General features: G+C 42.9%; 1 protein-coding gene and 4 non-coding genes across 5 annotated transcripts in view; 3 read left to right on the top strand and 2 right to left on the bottom strand.

Moving 5' to 3' along the window:
* Positions 1 to 1001: 1001 nt before the first annotated feature.
* On the bottom strand, positions 1002 to 1074 carry Trnar-acg. The gene has a single exon. It is a non-coding gene; the product is annotated as a tRNA-Arg (tRNA).
* A 330-nt stretch (positions 1075 to 1404) lies between these two features.
* Positions 1405 to 1476, top strand: Trnae-uuc. Its single transcript has one exon. It is a non-coding gene; the product is annotated as a tRNA-Glu (tRNA).
* Positions 1477 to 7093: 5617 nt separating this feature from the next.
* Positions 7094 to 15580, top strand: part of LOC116845941 — a 14132-nt gene continuing 5645 nt past the window's right edge. Inside the window, exons 1-2 of the mRNA XM_032819190.1 lie at positions 7094 to 7099; positions 14978 to 15157. Of these exons, the coding sequence (XP_032675081.1) occupies positions 7094 to 7099; positions 14978 to 15157 (186 nt within the window). The remainder of the gene's footprint in view (positions 7100 to 14977; positions 15158 to 15580) is intronic.
* On the bottom strand, positions 10448 to 10519 carry Trnad-guc. Its single transcript has one exon. It is a non-coding gene; the product is annotated as a tRNA-Asp (tRNA).
* Positions 13024 to 13095, top strand: Trnad-guc. The gene has a single exon. It is a non-coding gene; the product is annotated as a tRNA-Asp (tRNA).

The following is a 15580-nucleotide window of genomic DNA, read 5'->3' as shown; positions in this document are numbered from 1 at the left end:
GAGAGAGAGAGAGAGAGAGAGAGAGAGAGAGAGAGAGAGAGAGAGAAAGAGAGCAAGACGCGGAAATTACAAGAGAAAATTCCATTAACGTTTTAAAAAAAGACCCGTAATATGATCGGCCATTGTTCGTCGCTTGGGGTACCGACTCCCCTCCTCCTTCCCCTCTCCCCCTAACTTCTCCCCGCGGATTCATATAACGCGTCCCTTCTTGCAATAATATCCCACGTATTACCGATGTTCAGCATGCGAGTCGCGCTGGGTGGATGGCAAAATGATTGTTTTACGAGTAGTCCCATCGCCTCGTTCGCTGAAATCTCTCGGGGTGCGGGCGAAACATTTTCTCGTAATACCCGGGGTTCTGATGTAACGCGAAACGACGCAAACGACTTTCACGAGCGTGTCCGCAGAAACGCGCGCCCGCAAACGCCCGAGAGAGGAGAGATGTCTCTTAATACGTCTTTGATAACGAGATTGTCGGCATCGCACCGATATTCGGCCGATAGCCGAAGCTGGTTTCCGCTAGCGTCTTGGTAAATACTTGGCGAAGCGAGCTATCACTTCTCCTCTGATTCCGCGCCGAGATTTTCCCGTACGCGTTAAATTTAGTGGAGAATCAATACCGGTAACGGAAGCAAGGGACTCGCCCCGTTATCTTACCGTTGTTTAATGCAGCTGCGATATTTTTGTGTAATTTCTGCGCGCGCGCGAGAGTTACGAAAGACTGTGATAATATTTTCATCTCTCCCGAAAGAACTCTGCCGATCTCAACGTGATTGATACGTATTTGCTTGTCTTGAAACTTTAATCCGTGCAATTGGCATCCAAATTGCATCATTTAAATCGAAGTTAGAGAAAAAAATATTTGAAAATATATTTATTTTTTAAAAGTTGAGATTTTTTAATTAAGAGTTTGTTTTTTAAGAGTTATTTTTTACGTGCGAGTTCCACTGCAATAACGTTGCTTTGCAATGGAAAAGAATATGCAAGAAAAAAAAAGATACCGATCCTGCCAGGATTCGAACCTGGAATCTTCTGATCCGTAGTCAGACGCGTTATCCGTTGCGCCACAGGACCATTGAAGGTTCATCCTCAATGTGTACAGCTTTCCGCATGTTCTGAATAGGTTTCTCAAATGACAGTAATTTATTGACCTAAACAAAATATATGCAGCAATTTGCTTTTATCATAATTAATACATATTTCGAAAATATAGTCTACAAATTTTTATACATCTAATAAATTCAGGAGTCGACATTTTTCTTTCTCTTTAATATATTTTATATTTCGTAATTACGCACATGACAGCGTAAACTGCATAATTAAAATAGATTAAATTAGCCAATTGAAACAGTTGACAACAACACGACGGTATGATACTGCCATAAAACAGCTCCTTTCAACAACTCCGGTATGGTCTAGTGGCTAGGATACCTGGCTTTCACCCAGGAGGCTCGGGTTCGATTCCCGGTACCGGAAATTTTTTTTTTCTTTTTTTCGCAGAATTTCGCGCCAGTTATCGTTTCTGATCGTGCAATTCGCGATACTGAAACATTTCCCCCGCAGTGCTCGCACTTCATATTCTACTTAATCAGCCGTGTCGATAAATGAACTCCCACGGCGTGCGCGATCAATAGTCCGTCATCGCGATCGCGCGGCGGCGAGCGCGAGAACTCGGCGGGTAAATAAGCCGCGGCTATTGCTTTTCCCGACGAAAAAACTTTTTCCTATTACGGAAGCCACGTCTACCATTCTCCGGGACCTGTCCCAAAACGGTCCCATTAACGCCTCGCCAAACAAGCCGCGTCGAACTGGAAAAAGTTACTCAATTAGAGCTCTGGGTCGTTTCCGAAGTTGCTCGCCCGGCACTCGGCCGAAACTCAAATTCTTTCTTCCCTTTCGTGCGCTGCACCTTGGGCGACCGCAGGCACGTACTTCTTTCCAAGTTCAGGCCGCCGTGACCACCTCGGTCGAACTTCCCGACTTGATAAGTCGCGCACGTAGCTGCGCCACAATAAGGAAAAAGAATGGACGCGGCGAGGAAGCGTTCCTTACACGCTTCTGAGACGGAAGAAAGGATTTGATTGACGTGTTAAAATGTAACGACGCGATATTTCGAGGAGAGGGAGGCAGACGTGATTAAAACAAGCAGACCGTAATTATTTAATGTAGACGTCTCCGAGAAATGAAGGTGGAAGGATTCAGCTAAGGGAATGAAGATCTTTGAATCTTCATATTGCTGCCGCGATATCCTATCGAGATAATTCACCGACGTTCATGCATTCCTGAATTTTTTAAGAAATCCGTCCGTTCCCTTGTCAATCTATTTAAATATAACCGGACAGGTTGAACAACTTTTGATGCTACTTTCTTAGCGCTATCAGAATACCAAGCACTTTTTGGGATGAAGAAATTATTGTTTTTGTGAACGTTGATTTCACTTTATATAAAACACAAATGGATCGAAAGAAACGCATTAATAGTGTATGAAACAAAAAAAGAAGATTCCACGCGCGCTCACAATATTATACAGCGATATCGACTTCAAACGTCGAAGTTAGACATTTGTGACGTGCGAAATACGATCCGCGAAATATGATCAGTCCGATTATCGAGATCTAATAAGGAATGTTTGTTAAATATCGATTAACGTCGCATCCTGGTGAGCCACGTTTATATTCGAAGCGAGGCGCAGCTGTAAATATTATGTCGAATACGACGCGTAATAACAATCGTCAGGACAGCCGGTGGTGATCGATGCGAGAGAAGGTTACGATAACGAGCCGCACGTCGCGCGGCGCGCGCGCGCTACCGGATGAAGAAATTGCAAATATTTGGCGAAGATCGGCGACGCGATTGCACACGGGCGGCGGAAGATAAACCAGATTGTGAGGAGGACACGACAAACACGCGTCTTTCACCGCGAGCAAGCGACGCGAGTCATACACATTCACGAAGTGGACTCGTCGAGTTTTATTTCTGCTGCACGATTTATGTGCTCTCTCTCTCTCTCTCTCTCTCTCTCTCTCTCTCTCTCCCCCTCTCTTTCTCTTTGCGCAATATTAATATCCATTAATATAATTAATTCTATATATTCCATTATATTGCTTCGCAACGTTAGGCAAAGTATTTCAACATTGTCCAAATTCTTTCCACCTGTCTGTCTTTGTTCCTTTATCTCTTCATCTTTCTATACTGAGAAAAATACTTGAAAATTTACTGATAGTGTAAAGTACATTTCTGCAAATAAATTTTCAAATATTTTTTCAATAATATGAGATACAAATACGATCTTTGTTCTTTCCGTCGAGCACAATTAATAATGTTGGACTCCGCGCGCAATAATAAATTTATTGGAAGTAGCACGTTTGGTGGGTCTGATAAACTTTATACGGTTATTCTAACCCTTCCATTCGCACAATCCTAATTGTTCTGTGGTTTCCTTCCTATTTTTTCTCTTTTACCTCTCTCTCTCTCTCTCTCTCTCTCTCTCTCTCTCTCGCGCGCGCGCGCGCGCGCTCCGTCCTTTTCGGAAAGAAAAATATTTTTATAGAGTAAGTCCACAGGCTACCATAAACTATTAAGCCGCTGCAGGTGTCCTGCACGATCCCCTCTTCCCTTCTATCTCAGCAAACTTTTCTTTCTTTTAGTGCCGTACCTGTGTCCGGCGGCAATCCGCTGCCGTCCGCTGTAGTTCTAGAAAGGGAGGGAGAGCGAGAGAATAATGCGCGCGGATGGACCTTAGGGGTTACCGATGAATGGAGATACGCGGCTCTGTGGGCGCAAGCCGATCGACCAATTACCGGGAACCTCGTCGGCGATATTTCGCGCGACATGCGATTATTCCGCGCGTCCTTAATTTTTTCACCGAGTCATCGCTGATTGGACGTCTTGTGCGAAAATTGCAATATTTCGCTGACGAAGTATCGTTTTTGTACGGAGAGAATATTACAGTTTTTCCTTTCCATCATTTTCTTTTTAATTCTACTATGTTTCTAGCAGTGTGCAGAAATATATAAACTGTCAGTAACGACTGTCTTGCTAAGAAGTATAGTAAATCTCGCCGCAAACAACAAATTTCACTAGAAACATATTTTAATAGCACACTTCTGTTTCTAAAACGTAAATAGCACATATGAAATGAAAGGCCGTCAATTACTGTAGAAAATCGATCTATTCCTCGGTCACAAGATTCTGTAATAAGTTTTACTATAAAATTCTCTTCGCGTATACGTACGAATCACAGTATAGGTACGAAGTGCTCTAGACCGAAAATCTAAAACTTTTGACACCGCGACGGTCAATGGTCGGCATTAATCGACACTGTGATATCATCGCGACTTACTGAGTTACGTATAATCGCCCCTTAAAAAACCGATCAGAGAGTCAATGGTCCATATTCTGAACTCATCGCTAAGAGTGTCTCGAAAGGTAACTTATAGTCCATTAAAAAGTATTTAATAATTATGAAGCATTTTTAGAGACGTATTGTTAACGATAAAGGAGAATTCAAGAATAAGTAATGCAATTTCAAGTATAATATAATTATTATAAGTTATAGTCTAATGCAATTAAAAAAGCATATTTATTTTTCGACTCTTATATCTACTTACTGTATCTTCAATAATTAAATCGTCAGTTCAGTTTTCGGCAGGCAAGACGGCGATCGACTATTCGCAGAGAACGAGAGCAATTCTCTATAATAATTTCAAAGTTGTCTAATTTCAGCGAGATACCGCCGGCTGGCTATTTCATTCGCGACGAGACACACGATGAATGACAGCGAATCTCGGGCGAATTGGTTTTTTTCGGTCCAGATATTTTTTTAATCGGACGATCGGAAGCAATTATCGCACGTACCAAACGATATAAGTATTCCGGCTACAGCGAGTAAGGCCCGCACGCGCGCGCGTGCATACACGCCACCACCATCGCGGCGTTCCCGAACGAGGTATTTTCGTTTGCGTGAGTAAATCGCCATAAAATCGTCGGGCAAAAGAGATCGGGCAAACTGACCGTGTTTGCCATCGACTCGATGCTCACAGCGTGTGTCCCAGTTACATCGTAAAACTGTCGTTTTTGCCTCAATCCCGAACGGCCCGATGCTAAATTGAAGCCCGTCGCATATCTCGATTTAACTTACACACGCACGTACAACGCTGATTCCGCAGGGGATGAAATCGAGCTCAACTGACCTGAAACAGAAAAAAGAGAGAAAAACGCACGTTACAACTGTTATCCTTACGTGAGGTACATGAAAAAAATTTGCAAAGAATACAAGCCTCGTCGTTATTATTCTTTCCCTCGAGCGGGGAATTCGCGATCGAACGTGCTCCCCGTCCTTGCCCTCTCCCCCTCTCTCTCTCTTCCTCTCTCTCCCTCCAATTTCTATTCATTCGATTTTGCCGTATTATTTTTATTTCGCAGCGACCGCGGTTGTGAAACCGCGTTTCCCATCCGGGAACAAAATCGAACTGTATATTAAACAACACATCGCCGCGTATAAATCAGATATTACCGCCAACGTGAACGGAGTCGAAACTCGCGTAGTGTCACGACTTCGTTCCAAGGTGGGTAAAGAGCGAGGAGCGCGTGGTGCGAGTGAGGGCACGTGGGATAATTAACGGCGGTTCCTGCCGTGTGGCGTTTCGTATATGGCCCGGCGTCGGCATCCGAGCGACGACCGGGATCGATCGGGATCGTTCGCCGGTGAGAAGGCGAGGGGAGAATCGAAGGGCGAGAGCCCAGACCTTCACGGACCCCGGACAATCACCGACAAATGCCGCTACTTGGGTGGCGAGACCTTCCCCGTCTCGCTCCACGCCGCTCTTGTCCGCCTTTCCGTTCTCGCCCGTGTTTCCCGGCGAAGTCAGACTTCTGACGTCGTGACGACACGATATTTGGAAAAAAACCGCCGCGCCATTGTGCGACTTTTGCGAAGAGTGGAAGTGTCGGCGACTGAATGGCGAAAATGTGTCGCTGTTAGAACCGTCTAACGTCCGTTATTGTGCGTCTTCCATGCGCCCAACCTCGCTTCGCGTCGCGTTCCGAGAAAGAAACGACCGATCAAAGGTGATAATTGCAACAACTGACACATTCAATCTCATTCTTAATGGAATCTTGCCTCTTATAGCACTCGAGTTATAGCACTCTCTTATAGTGCTCCTAAAACCAAAAGAAAACTCCTAACACCTAATTGAAAGAAAAGAACTCTGGTTGCGTGATGCTTTTTCCTGTAATTCCATATTTTAAGTGAATGCTGAAAAAATATTCTTCTAATGAAATTAGAGCTATTAGTTGAAATTATATTGAACATTACTCTAACTTTTTTCTTTTAGTGAATCGAAAGAAATATGCTTACATGAAGCAGAATGCTTCTTAAAAGAAATTCCTATTAAAGGCAAGACTTGTAGATAAAGGATGAAATTCCTTTAACTTTAACAATACTATGCTTAGAATACTGTTCTTTTTTAGGAAAGTCTTTTGAGGTCACCTATCAGACGAATCCGCTGAATATGATAAAGCTAAATGTAATAAAGATTACATTTTTTGGACGCGCATTCGCTATCGTTCTTTATACAATAATGTATACTTATGTTGCAATTTTAAGCAGAATTGTAAGTCTCGTAACTTGTTCTCGTAAAATTGAGAACTTATGAGTAGATTTACAAGTCTGTGCAATATCATATGTCGTACAATTACTCGTAAATATCTACGATTTCATGTAATTTACGATATTTACAAGTGATTGTACGATTGTACGATATGATATTGCATAGACTTGTAAATCTACTTATAAGTTCTGACGAATTTTATGAGAACAAGTTACGAGACTTACGATTCTGCTTAGAATTGCAGCATTAATTTTAATGTGCGACGCTGGTAACGGGCGTATTAATATCGCCATATCTTTTCTTATTTAGCGTATTAGAATTATTATCGAGCGGAAGAGAACGATTTTCCGGATTGTCGCGAGATTGTACGAGGCAATTATTCGCAGACAGCGGATTTCCGCCGAGCGAACAAGCCGCGTCGCAACAACAGCGTGAGTCGCCGCAACGTGTGGTCCGCTTTAGTAAACACGCGGAGGGCAGGGATGGGGGTAATTAATTAAAAAGACGTATTAATATCGATTAAGCGCGCTCACCCTACCCCCTGCCTTCCCCCGCCCGCTCAGCCGAAAATTAGCAGCCCGTTCCGAGATATGCCGTCCGAGAGAAATCCTTCGCCACGTTATTTTTACGGTCGCGCGAGTGACTCTGCCCGGCGGTGGACACTTAAGGACTCGTCGTTCTGCCGGACCCGATAATTGATCGTGAAGTACGTAATCGCGCGGCAACGCGTAATTATTTTCTTAATAAGGCGGCAATAATAGCATTCGTTTGCCGTAATTACAGAGGGACGTGTACGTGCGGCGCAGGTGAGGTGGAGAGCAGGGCGATCGAAAGAAATAATTATCGTGTGTTCATGGTCGGACTTTACGACGAAAGGCTCCACGGTCTTTCTCACAATCGCGCATGCCGCGCTCGTTATTTAGACTAGACACACTGTACTTGCAGTAATCGCATGTAATCGGCCGGCCGGCTAATAAGAATCGATCGTGCACGTAACTTCTCCGCCTCTCTCGTATCGATCGGAAAAGTGTATTTTCATTAATTAAGTGGATTTTTGCTAAAGGAAACGTATGTCTAAGTTTAAATTATCTAATTTAATTTGCTGTGACGTATAAATATTCCAATAAATAATTATGAGAAGTCCTACACATCTGTGGAATATTTTTATACGTATATTCAATAATGATATTCTAATTACATTAAATTGTTCTCAACAACCGATATCGCATGTTACTTTTTTACTAATTATATGAATGCATGTTTTTTTTCATATGTCCTTATGTAAAGATATGTCCTTACAAACCAACGCGCTCTATTTGCAAAATTAAAATATACTTATAAAAATGAAATTTTTATGAAAATATATTTTTAAATTATGTATATGACTAAATAATTAGAACAAGTCTTGCGAGTGTCTCTTGTTAGCACGACGGCTCTTAACAAGAAGGGACTGTTTAGACCTTATCTTGTTAAAGTGAAGGTATCAGTGTCTAAACACGTACTTTGAGTATTCCTATCGCGTTTTGGTCTTTATATACAAATATTTAAACGTTCGACATATATATGTGAAATATATATGAAATATATATATATTTATTGAATATATGTACACATATTCTATGCTGAAAGTTTAAATGTTCATATTTAAAAATTAAAATAATAGGAATGTCAAGAGAACACTGCGAACCCGAACTCTTTGTTTTTGATACACTTTTGTGAGTATGTAGAGTAAATCAATATATGAATATAGAGTATGTAGAGTAAATCAATATATGAATAACAGTATATTTCATTTGCCTTTAAACAGCCCTATCGCTATTTAAAGATATGATTTATACTCTCAAAGTAAAAAGGACGATTCCACTTTTTCGTGTATTACTCTTAAATTGAAGGAGATGGAAAAAATTTTTTCGAATAAAAGTTTAATGGTAAGTTAAGTGCTGTAAATTGACATAAGTATAAATAAAAAAATACCTATAAAAAATTCTTGTACAATAAAAAAGAGTATTTTTTATTTATGCTTCACGTCAATTTACAGCACTTAACTTACCATTAAACTTTTATTCGGAAAAAATTGTTCTATCTCTTTTAATTTAAGAGTAATACACGAAAAAAAGTGGAATCGTCCTTTTTACTTTGAGAGTGTAAATCATACCTTTAAATAGCGATAGGACACAAATGGAATATACCGTTATTCATGTATTGATTTACTCTATATACTCACAAAAGTGTATCAAAATTAAAGAGTTCGGGTTCGCGGTGTTCCCTTGTGAGTCACAAAACGGTTTGAACGTCACTGAAGTTGCAGCGCTTCAAGATGTCAACAGTGAGAGGTACTGCTGACGCACTTGCCCATGAATCGGTTATTACAGCAGTCGAAGTGACAGTACATGATGTATTAAGACGTATTAACACGTCATTACGTTATCTTAAATTTATTTTCACATCTTTTAATTTTGATATCTTGAAGCGCTGTTCATAATGCGTTCATACTATTTTGTGACTCAGTGTGCGTGTTCAGAAATTGGCACTTTCACCTTATCTACGGAAAATTGGAGCAAACGCTGATTGCGATTGTCTCGCGATACACGCCACGGTAGGTCCCAACTTCACGTTTACCGACACTGGCAGTGGGTATCATTATCATCGTTCCCATTCCACACTCGACCGTACTTCGTATCGCGCCTTTTTCCGATAGAACGTGACGCAAGCGATGCGCGTCAGTCGTACCTCGACCTTATCAGATTGTCTTTGATTTAGACGCGCGTAGATTATCCGCGGATGCTCAACAGCACGGTTGGTACGCGAAACGGCAAAGACAAGTGAACGTGCGATCTCTCCTCCATCCCCTCCGTCTCACGTAGGCGAGCTCCGCAAGATTTATTGGGCGACATCATCGCCGGGAGCGAACGGAATTAAGGCGGATTCACGAGGTGTCCCCTCGCTCGCCGCGGCTCTTCAAGAGCACGTTCCGCGCCGATTCTACGAACACTCGCGTGCAACGGCGGCGTATCCTAAAAAAAGAGGAGGCAGGAAGGGAGAAAAGAAAGAAAGGGGTAAAAAAAACGGTGCCTATCACATGACCCTAAATTTACCCTCGATTACGGCTTATTACGGGCGAACACGATCGCGGAACACTTCCCCGAGACCGGGGAAGTCGACGTCCCGCCGACGTTACCGCTCCCGACCGGCGGATTCTTACGGGTGCAATTACACACGGTGCAATTATGTTCTGCCCTCCCTCATGTCCTGCTGCTCGTCCGACGCTCGACGGCCTGGCCGTCTCCTGCGGCGCCTATCACCGGCGATACAGGGGGGAGGAGAAGGGGGAAGGGGGAATCGTTAGACACGCGTCGGATGATTCGCGAAACACTCGTTATTATTCACTCGGTCGACACGAAGGCCGACGTTCGGCGATGTGACAACGGTGATTACCGGAGATTCATGGCGCACGCGACGGCAGAAGATTTGTTAGGCGCTTCGATGACCCACAGACTGACTCGGACTTATCGCGTGCTCCTTCGCGGACAAATCGCTTTCGACGAATCGTCGCGTTTTCTCCTCTCCATTCTTTCTCTTTGTTTTTTTTTTTTAATTCGAACAATACTCGAAAATTGGTTGAAATTTGTCGATCGCGCGTCCAGGCGCATTTGAAAAAATTAGTTAAATAATCGCGAAATTGGCTATCAAGCGCAAACAACACGCATATAGTGAGTACGTAAGAGGAGATGCGGCGCAAAAAATAATTGTGCACTGTAAATAATTGATCATTGCAAGTGACATTAATTTTTATAACGTTCAATAATAATAATGGGAAGAAAAAAAAATAATCGGAACTCCCCGACGGGGAATCGAACCCCGGTCTCCCGCGTGACAGGCGGGGATACTAACCACTATACTATCGAGGAGAGGACTGGAAGACTTCTCAAGTTGGCGCTACACAATCGACTAAAAGGAAAACGGAACTTCGAGTTATTAATTGATCTTTAGTCTGAATTCTAACAATACAGAGAGTCTCCGATATATCTAACCTATTTGAAACGACAATTTTCCTGATAGTTCGTAATTATGAGATGAAATTTTTGTTTGCTCAATTATGAGATAATTAAAATAACGAGAATAACTTGAAGAGTTTGGTGAGTAATAATATAATGAAATTAAACAAACAATTAGTTATTTTGTCAAAATTCTAAATTGTCCGTGACTTTTTCCCCTGGCTGGCAAATATCTCTGTCGAATCGAATCAGTTAATATCGATCAAATCGCTCGGCTCGTAATCGACGTCAAACTGATAGGTAGCTCGGCCCACGTGAAATCGGTTTGCAAATGGTAACACGCGATTTGAACGTGCGTGCTTAGTTAATTGTGCGAAATTTATCGCGAAACCGAGGCGTGGCGAGGCGCGGCGCGGCGTACAGGAAGGGGACAGGCGGAGGGGATACCCCACGTGCGATTACACCTATTTGATATGCCGCGACATTCAAAACTCGTACATCACACTTAACCGTTGAATATGGAACAGTCAGTCCCGGCAGCGGCGCATCCAGCATGCATATGTAGACCGCAATTATGGCCGTTAACTATCGCCGGCACGCACGCTGAGCACGAATTTTCCATTGCGCCATCGGGCCTTGCCGCTTTTTCCCCTCCTCGAGTGCTCGATGGCATCGCGGAGGAAGTGCTTCCTCGCTTCTCGTCATTTCGACAGTCACGGTGATGATCGTAAATCGGCAAACGCGCTTACAAAATGCACACATTCGGCCTTGCGATTCCACTGACCGTCGGGATTTTCTTAGAATGGCGCTCTCTAAAGTGCAACCAATGTATTCCTCACTGAAGTGTGTTATACTTGTAACTGTAATTTAATTAAAAGTATGACACTGCAACCAATTAAATTTCGCTGAAAGTATCAGTTAATGGTAACGATGTTTCCATTGTTGTTGCATTTTGAGAACATATAGAGTCGTTGTACGCACAATTCGCATAGAAGTTAATTCCATTGTTGCAAAAAATTGGATTTGATACAGTGTATAACGAATTTGCAAATTACAAATTTTGAAATAAAATTTTACTCGGCAAAATCAATGAAATATAGCAGCAGTAGAATAGGAATATTTCTATGAAAATCAGTGAATATTTATTGATTATCGCGTTGAAATACTTCTTTCACTGATACAATCGAAAACATTTTTATTGATTCAGTTTAAAAGAGTGTAGACAGATGGATAGGGTATCTGAACCGATAAAAAGGCTACTCATTTCCCGTAGTTTCTAGTCCCGTAGAATCAGGAAATTCGCGAGAAACGCACACATTAGCGCACGTCGAAAACGAGTGAGATGAGCAGTAGTCGGTAAGAGTGCGAGAAAATTATGCGGCACGTTCGAGTTTTCGAGGAGATGTCTAATCTCTACACACTGCAACGTTAATCTCGACGCGGCGGCGGATAAACTCGCAAACAAGACAAGCCCCCGGATTCGCAGACTCTCTTTCTCTCGCACAGCTCGCCCACGACCTTTATTCCCACCTGAGACGCCCCGTGGACGGACGCAGGTGCGGTCCGCGAAAAAAGAAACAGGTTTGTACACCGTCGCCGTACCACCGTCGATGAAAAAATTGGAAAAAAGAGAAAGGGTAGGAACGAAGAGAGCAAGAAAAGGAGGCACACATTTGGACTCGCGATGCGCTTAGGACCGGCCGGGTTTTGTGATGCATTCACGAGAGACGACGCGAGGAGCGACAGCAGCAGCAGCAGTTGCTCTGCGCGGGAAAAGGGGAGATGGTAGCGGAGAAGAATGTCCCGTCTCCGTGTCACCGCACCCAATAACACGCGGGTAATCACGATTTAATGGCTCAATAACGTCCACCACTGCGTCCTGCCACGGACCCCGAAACAATTTATCGGTCCCGCCAGTCGATAAATTCGGCTTTTGAGTTGTATACGGGCCTGACCGGTCCCGCGCGAGCGGACCGCGACGCTTTTAAATCTCCGGCGCGTCCGAATCCGAAACGGCGAATTTCAAAATGACGCGTATAAATTACCCAAAGGATAAATACCAGTCGGCTCACGGCTCTTCCGACCCCTCCCTCCTGCTCACTCGTCGTCCTTACACGAGGTATCGTCTCCTTGCCGATTTCACGCCGCGTCATTATAAAATTCGTCGTGTCGCGAAACGAAACACGTGGCTCCTTGTCCACGTGTGCGTTTGTCACTGTACGCCGCTGTACACAACGTGGGGACAGCATGCAGAGAACAATACAGGCAACTGTGAATGTCGGACTAATTACGTTGGTCTTCACCCATTATAATTTTGTTATGACCGTGCAAAATTAGAGAAGTTATCAATTATAATTTCTGGGAGAACTCGTTACCGAGAACTGTACAGCTGAAACTTCGACGAGCTTACCGACTACTCCTCGATAGTATAGTGGTTAGTATCCCCGCCTGTCACGCGGGAGACCGGGGTTCGATTCCCCGTCGGGGAGTCTCGATTTTTTTTCTTCTCATTATTATTATTATTATTAAATGTTATTATTACATTGACGCTATAAAAATGAATGTATCGTTTGGCTTAACTATTTACAAAATATAATTATTTTTTTTATATTATTTTTTATATTATTTTATATTATTTCTCCTCTGTACTTATAATAGGCGTGTTGTTTGCACTTGATGCACACGATCGTCCAATTCCACAGCTATTTAACTAATTTTTTAGATACGCTCGAATACACAATCGGATAAATTTCAAACAATTTTCGAGTAGTGTCTCAGTAAAAAAGAAACAAGAGTGGTTAGTATCGCCACGAGGAAGACCGGTGTTCGATTCCCCATTGGGGAGACCTTTTTTTACTCCAATAATTATTATTATCACACTTTAGAGGAATTAGGTATTTTATTTGGTCGTATATAATAAGATGTTTTAGCATTGAAAACTTCGAGTCGTATTGAAAACTCTCGCGTGCTTTAACTCCGGGAAGACGCGTTACGACTAATTCGCAGTAATCGTAAACAATCATAGCTAGTTGGCTGTAAAAAAGAGAAGAAGAAGAGAAAAGCACATAAACCTATCTACCGCGCAATATGTAAAATTATAACGCGTGTAATAGATGCGGAAAATAATCCTATCTTCCTACGGTGTATGAAAATACAACGTATGGTGTAAAAGTTCTGTCCCTCTCTCTCTCTCTCTCTCACACACGCGTGCACACTCTCTCCCTTCCTTTCTTCGTATAAACGGTAGACGTTTTCGCCCGGTTTTTATCATAATTTATGGACAAGAGAGTATAATATCTCGTAACGCGCACGTACACGAATATCCGCTTAAAAACGCATCTGGAACGAACGACGTCGAATTTTCATGATGCAATGCGGTGCATTCGTCTATCTCGGTAAATTTACATCCCGTTATTACAGCAGTATTTCGGAGCCATGTGTTTGTCTCGTCCCGCGTTTCATCATCGAACACGGGCACTGTTTGTCTTCCCCCATGTCGACGTTAAATCTGATATTAGGACGACGAACGCGCGCGCGTGATCACTCGTCAATAGTCCGAGCATGGCGACAAACCTATCGATTGTTCGTAAAGTCGAGTTTGTAATTTAGATCGACGCGCGGCTCGCGGCATATCGGCCGCTTTTGATGCCGCGACCGTATTGATAACACATCGAAACTGAATATTTCGAGAATAGGCGGTCGAGGAACGATCACGGCCCGCCCGCATCGCGTTTAACGCTCTAAAACGTAATTTTATTCATGCTCCGTAGGTGTAACGATCGCTCGTACTAGCTACACCTTCATTCTCGTTTGACGGCACCGAGATCTGTCCCTTTGGGACACCGACGGCGATCTATACGGGTTGGCCGAGCCGCGATGCGCTCCTCATTTCGACCAAGTGCGCGATATTCTTCTTGTGAAGGTACCTTCATCGTCATCGCGATTCTCGTAATGTCCGGAGAACTCGCAAAATGGAGGCTGATGACTCATAGCGACATTTAAAAGAGATCCCGACGTTACTTTTCCTCTTTTCGTCCGACAAAACTGGCACACTCGTTAGAGTATTTGAACACACAATGTTTCCGGAGCGTGACTCGATTTGCCGATCGAATCCTGTCGATGTTTCAGTCAGCAATAGTTTTTGAGAGTCGACATAAATTGATAATAGCGCCGGTGGGTACGAACGAAACGCGAATAACGAAATACACAGTAATAGATTTGAGATCTCTCTCCCCTGCGAGCATATTTTTTGAAAAGAATTCCGCTTTCGCGCTGCACCAGCGCGTACCGAGTTCTCCCCGAGCTAACAAAAAAATCTGTAAAAATGATTCGAAAAGTTACGGTCAAACTGCAGAGATGTATTCTATTTAGTCGGAATTTTTCTTTTTCGTTTTTCATACAAATGCACGTTCGAAAACGTTATTTCTCCGAGCTATATATAAAAATCCAAATATCCGGGAGGAAACTGACATATCGCTGGAAGGACGCACAAGAGAAGGGTCTCGACTACGCGGACTGATCAAGAAACCACGAGGAAAAACGAAAACACAAGTGAGTGCACCATGATATTTGTAATAATATTCGCTGTAGTCAATTTCATCTGTTTTATTTTTGTCGACTCAATATCCATGAAATATCCAATCGATAAAGAAAAGTGAGCATTATCGCCACGCAAAGAAGCCCGCCATGAACATGTGGAATAAACTGCGTATTGTTCTAGAGGAGGACAAAGCTAGCATGAGTAAGAAAAATCAATAGAGAGTAAGATGCTTTTCTTGTCTAGCTAATTGTTTAGTTGGTGGGAAGAACGAAAGAGAGAAGAAGTAATGAGTGTATCCTCTCTTTCTTTTACTATGTTTCACTCTCTGTCTCTCTCTCTCGTTTTTCCTGCATTGCTTCTAGAGCGCTAGGTGACAGAGAGAGAGAGAGAGAGAGAGAGAGAGAGAGAGAGAGAGAGAGAGAGAGAGAGAGAGA

Source organism: Odontomachus brunneus, unplaced genomic scaffold (assembly GCF_010583005.1).
Source record: "Odontomachus brunneus isolate Ranch 3 - 2012 unplaced genomic scaffold, Obru_v1 Obru_scaffold_059, whole genome shotgun sequence".
Classification (NCBI taxonomy): Eukaryota; Metazoa; Arthropoda; class Insecta; order Hymenoptera; family Formicidae; genus Odontomachus; species Odontomachus brunneus.
This window is presented reverse-complemented; position numbering and strand designations above follow the sequence as displayed.